At 38.5% G+C, this 6291-nt stretch overlaps 1 protein-coding gene across 1 annotated transcript in view; it reads right to left on the bottom strand.

Annotated features, from left to right (window-relative positions):
- stra6l (STRA6-like) overlaps positions 1-3583 on the bottom strand; it is a 14864-nt gene extending 11281 nt beyond the window's left edge. The window contains exons 1-5 of the mRNA XM_079811471.1: positions 3410-3583; positions 2618-2678; positions 2291-2391; positions 2050-2180; positions 1-44 (exon numbers count right to left, since the gene is read on the bottom strand). The exon at positions 1-44 is cut by the window's left edge and continues 77 nt beyond it. Coding sequence (XP_079667597.1) covers positions 1-44; positions 2050-2180; positions 2291-2391; positions 2618-2678; positions 3410-3411 — 339 coding nt within the window. The 5' untranslated portion in view covers positions 3412-3583. The remainder of the gene's footprint in view (positions 45-2049; positions 2181-2290; positions 2392-2617; positions 2679-3409) is intronic.
- Between the last annotated feature and the right edge of the window lie 2708 nt (positions 3584-6291).

The following is a 6291-nucleotide window of genomic DNA, read 5'->3' as shown; positions in this document are numbered from 1 at the left end:
GTACGCCACGCCAACTTCTATGGCTCCTACCAGGTACAAAATGGCTGCAAGAAACGCACATATAGATCAACTGTAACTTTCCTTTGATCAAAATTAAAGAATAGATCAAGTTTCCATACATTGTGGTAACTCCTTTTGTCAAGATGATATATACAATACAAATATTCATTATATATATATATATATAATATTATAAATAACAATATGAAAAACGTAACATAAATAAAGAATATAGAATTTGTCTCTTGGCTGTTTGTATACAGTGTTGGGGATAACGCATCACAAGCAACTTGAGTTAATAACTTTTATCAAATAACTAGTAAAGCAACGTTGTGTGTAAACATGATGGTTATTGTAGTTCTAGACTAAATGTGAGCAGGCATCTCATCACAATTGAACAAAAAAAGATTCAGTATCCATCAAAATGAATCAAATCGGTGAAATGCTAAATCTACTAGACAAACCTGCAATAATTAAATGTTAAATGAAACAAATATTTTTATGCGTTTAATCTCACGTTACAGACCAATGTATATTCTGCTGACCTTCAATGATTCAGTTAAACCAGGGTTCCTCAAACTCGGTCCTGGAGGGCCGCTGTCCTGCAGAGTTTAGCTCCAACCCTGATCAAACACACCTTCCTGTGATTTTCTAGTGATCCTGAACATAGATATACATAATAAAGACTAGATATCTTACGGCGGAGTCTCTAACGTCATCACCGGTGGCCATCTTGTCACAGGCAGGGCTCTGTGGTACCTGATGTAAGGCGAGTGATCCGCATGAACACAAATACTCTTATCTCACTGAAACCTTGACGGATTTACAAATGGTTTGGTTTCTTACAAACGTTATTAACATGGCTATAATTATGGATGCTTGAACAAATTATGAATAATTTTTCATAAGTATGCAGTGTCATAACTACATCTCTGACGTTTATAACAATCCAAACAGTTTGAAAATCGGTAGAAAATTGAGCAAGTTATGGTTATTTAAAAAGTGCAAGCACCATGAAAACACAATGAGTGAGCGAGCTGGCTGTGACAAGATGGCCGCCAGGTGCGGACGTCGACCTTCATTGGCCAGCAGCGCGGACGAGACATCTAGCCTTTATTATGTATATCTATGATCCCGAAGACCTTGATTAGCTTGCTCAGGTGTGTTTGATCAGGGTTGGAGCTATACTCTGCAGGACAGTGGCTCTCCAGGAGTTTGAGGAACCCTGAGTTAAACCATAAGCGAAAAATACTTAAAATGTTTTGTTTTATTGAAGGAAGTGTTAAACTTGCATCTCCTGCATCCTATTCTTCTGTAATCCTGAGTAGCAGCACAGCTGAAAGGTTTGTTTGAGCTGCACCCTCCAATTTCCTTCAGCCTTGTTATTTCAATTTTGGTGTGAAAGGGCCTTTATATTTGCCCAAAATATAACTTTTTTGTTTTTACCGGTCCAGGTAAGAAGAAGTAACATAAAAGTAACTTAACACATTACTTTCCTTAAAAAGTAACTAAGTACTGCAATTAGTTACTTTTTAAGAGAGTAACGCAATATTGTAATGCATTACTTTTCAAAGTAACTTTCCCCAGCACTGTTTCTATATACACAATACCGTTCAAAAGTTTGGTCTCTTATATGCTCACTGAGTCTGCATTTACTTCATTAAAAATACAGTAAAAACAGAAATATTGTGAAATATGATTAAAATTAAAATTTGAAATAACTGTTAATTTATTCCTGTTTGTTGCAGTCTTCAGTGTCACACAATCAGTCTAAAATTCAGATTTTGTACTCAAGATACATTTATTATTATTAGTGTTGAAAACCACTGTGCTGCTTAATTATTATTATTATTAATTTTTTTAAATCATCATAGTTTTTTTTTTCAGGATCCTTTAAATGAATAGAAAGTTCAGAACATCAGTAGTCTTTACTATCACTTTTGATCATTTTAATGTATCTTGCTGAATAAAAGCGTTACTTTTTTTCAAAACCTTTGAACGGTAGTGTATAACAAATATAAAATATTTGCATTGTTATACTTAAACTACCTTTAGCCCAGTTAGGCACGTTAAATGGTGTGTAGGAATCAGAGAAAAGCTGAATCACACTGGGAGCAATCGCGCCAAATGCAAAACCATAAGACCATCGGTTACTTAGATTGCCGATGAAATCCAATGGACTGCAAAGGAAAAACACACACACACACAAAACATAAAAAGTCTTTAGACAACTAAAAACACAGATGAATATTAAACACAGAACTCGAGATTTCATTCTGAGACCACTCACACCACAATGCCAAATCGACCCCTGAGATACGGAAAACGATTTTCAAAGGGCTGAGCCCTCGCTCTGCGCTGTACAATTGACAGCAGAAACACAATGCAGACCTGAAACACAAAGATTTTGAGAGAAGTCTAATGATGTAACGATTCTAATAAAGTAGGGAACTGAGATACAGTGGCTCCAAACAGTATTTAGGCAGCAGTTGACACCAACTGATTAAGTAACTGTAAAAATTATATTCATATTCATCACTTCCTTGTCTAGAGAAAGTGTTGGATGTTTATCCTGAGGGAGGGGAGTTCTGTCTGGACAAATGCAGGCATTACTCACAGCAGGAACAAGAGAGCAATGCAGGAACAAATCCAAGGAAATTCCATTCTGACATTCCCCCCTAAGAGAAAGAATGGGGAGAGGGTGAAAAATGAAAAAGAATGAGCAAGGGTTTAGAGCACAGCACGATTGTATGAATGAATAAAATGGATGCTGAATGAAAACAGATTTGGTGATTCAATTCTATCAAAACATATAATCACCCACTTACTTTATACAACAAAAGTAGGCCTTATTTCAAGGTAATTATCAATATTGTTTTGTTGTAATATAAGATGTTGTGTCCTAAAGAAAAATATCTGAATATCGACAGATAAGATTTATCAGCACACCAGTGACCTAAAACACTTCCCCTTATCAACAGAAAAATGATAACTGCATAATTTTGAAAGATTTGCCCTAACTCTAGAACCTTTGCTTTCAGTAAATTACACTATTGTTCTGTTTATTTTATTTTAAAATGATTTTAATGATCAATTCTATTTTAAATGAATTTTAAGCATTGCTTGTCTCACAGTATGAGACATGCTTTTGATATATCTGTTAATTACTTATTTTTAAAGAGATATTAGTTAATGATATATTTTTTGTGATCGGTTCTGATTAAATATTGGTTTGAGTAAAGGAGCTTTTAATACAAATTAATCTTATTTTAAATGCACATTTAAAACTTTTAGTAAAGTCTAAGCCTACCTAAACATTATAAGGCAGAGTGTCATTGCAAGTACTGTAAGTGTCAAATACTATTTTCCAGTCATTCTAAAAAGTGTTTCAAAAGCAGAAGTAACTCACATAATTTCTGTGGTTAGCGATGACTCCCGTTCTGCTGGAGAAGCACAGGACAAATGTACCACTCTGTTGCTTATTGACAAAGACTAGTTAGACCCTAAAGTGGCTCTCTGTCATAACAGACGCTATAGGTCCAATATACTATGATATGAAAGCTTTCGCTTCATGAATGAGGATGTAGATATCTAGTCACATGACTGGACGACCTTTGACCTAGGCCACACGCTAGTGTAACTCTCACAGAGAGAGATGGGCCAGTGTGTTTTATTGACTGTACTGTTACTGTGTAATAGGATTCCAAACATAGATAAGACCTGCTGTTGAACTAGAGCAGATGATTTAGAGCTCACTCTTTCTCGGTTTGTGTATTATAGCACTGCCCAGTAGCGGTAGTAACGTTAAGTGGCATGGCATTTTACGCATGAAGCCGTTGGCACATGCCGCTGTGCTTAGTGGAACGGGACGTAACACATATTTTAATTGACCTGAGCAAACATGAACTAACAATGAACAGTATTTTTTAGTAACCAAGGGTGCACACTGTCACATGCTCTGTGTCTGTCCTTGGACTTTTATGTTAAAGTGTTTCCTGTGCTTTATTTTGTAGATCTTTGTAGATTTTCATGTTGATTTGAGTTTCAGTTCAGGTGTGTCTCATTAGTCTTGTCAGCTGTGTCTTGTTTCCATGATCTTTTGGCCTGTGTATTTAAACCCTGTGTTCAGTCTTGTTCGTTGTCAGTTCTTATCGTTGCGTTATGTTGGTTGTTCTGTTCCTGAGCCTTGGTCTTGTCCCCTATGATTTTGTATTTGTGAAGTTTTGAGTTTATCTAATAAAAGTACCACTGCACTTGGATCCTGCTTCCTCATCTGCTGCAACCAATCGTGACATATACAGAGAGTGTTATTTAATTTGTCATGAACAATTAATATTGTGTTAATATTGTCATATAATTTGTAACACAAAATAAAAATAAATAATAATCTACAATGCATCAGTATTAACAACTTGGCATTAAAGCCACAGTATGTAATTTTTTGCCGCTAGAGGTCGCTTATTTAAAACAAAAGTGTTGCTTGAGGACGCCTTGATCTCACGGAGCTTTTATTATGCCGCAGACGACCGCTGCTGACCAATACAACCACTTAAGACCAATACAAAGAAAGGATTAGATAGAAATCTTGGCCAACTGAAAAGTATGAACATGAAAAGTATGAGCATGTACAGCTCTCAATACTTAGTTGGGGTTCCTTTTGCCTGATTTACTGCAGCAATGCGGCATTGCATGGAGTCGATCAGTCTGTGGCACTGCTCAGGTGTTATGAGAGCGCAGGTTGCTCTGATAGTGGCCTTCAGCTCTTCTGCATTGTTGGGTCTGGCATATCGCATCTTCCTCTTCACAATATCCCATAGATTTTCTATGGGGTTAAGGTCAGGCGAGTTTGCTGGCCAATAAAGAACAGGGATACCATGGTCCTTAAACCAGGTACTGGTTGCTTTGGCACAGTGTGCAGGTGCCAAGTCCTATTGGAAAATGAAATCTGCATCTCCATCAAGTTGGTCAGCAGCAGGAAGCATGAAGTGCTCTAAAACTTCCTGGTATACAGCTGCATTGACCTTGGATCTTTCACTGTGTGAAAACACAGTGGACCAACACCAGCAGATGACATGGCACCCCAAACCATCACTGACTGTGGAAACTTTAAACTGGACCTCAAGCAACGTGGATTGTGTGCCTCTCCTCTCTTCCTCCAGACTCTGGGACCCTGATTTCCAGAGGAAATGCAAAATTTACTTTCATCAGAGAACATAACTTTGGACCACTTTTTTTCCTTTTTGTCTTTAGCACAGGCGAGACGCTTCTGACGCTGTCTGTTGTTCAAGAGTGGCTTGACACAAGGAATGCAACAGCTGAAACCCATGTCTTGCATACGTCTGTGCGTAGTGGTTCTTGAAGCACTGACTCCAGCTGCAGTCCACTCTTTGTGAATCTCCCCCACATTTTTTAATGGGTTTTGTTTCACAGTCCTCTCCAGGGTGCGGTTATCCCTATTGCCTGTACACTTTTTTCTACCACATCTTTTCCTTCCCTTCACCTCTCTATTAATGTGCTTGGACACAGAGCTCTGTGAACAGCCAGCCTCTTTTGCAATGACCTTTCGTGTCTTGCCCTACTTGTGCAAGGTGTCAGTGGTCGTCTTTTGGACACCTGTCAAGTCAGCAGTCTTCCCCATGATTGTGTAGCCTACAGAACTACAGCCTACAGAACTAGAACTAGAGAGACCATTTAAAGGCCTTTGCTGTTAAGCGTTTTCCATGTCTTTATAACAAGGTCACATATAGCGTAGCATTGTCTGTTTTGGGAGAATACTGCCATCTAGTGGCAGCAGGTTTTCTTACACAGCTGTGTGTGTCTGGCTATCACCAGACCACGCTCAATTTAAGATTGAACATTGGTCTGGGGAGTCTGCTATGTATTTTCTACAGCACAAGAGGCGTGATCAACGAGCATAAATTAAATGACTCTGTACGCAACTGAATAGTCCTTCAACCAATCAGACCACAAGAGGCGTGATAAACGAGCATAATTCAAATAACTCTGTATGCAATTGGAGGGTCCTTCAACCAATCAGACCACAAGAGGCGTGATCAACGGGCAACGACCCATCACTTCTCTATCCGTCATCGTGTTAAACCCGCCAATAGCTCGCCAGGTGGATAAGCCAGTCTGTGATTGGTTCCTGCAAAAGTGTAACAGAAGCAGTAGAAATTAATGTACAGGTTTCCAGACTGAGTTGCAGGATGAAATCAAATTGCCAGCAGATCAGGCAGGGTTTACCCAGTCTAATGTGTGTGGATCGTGCAAGGCCAAACCGGCGAAATGAAA

Source organism: Gobio gobio (genome assembly GCF_949357685.1).
Source record: "Gobio gobio genome assembly, chromosome: 3".
Taxonomy (NCBI): Eukaryota; Metazoa; Chordata; class Actinopteri; order Cypriniformes; family Gobionidae; genus Gobio; species Gobio gobio.
This window is presented reverse-complemented; position numbering and strand designations above follow the sequence as displayed.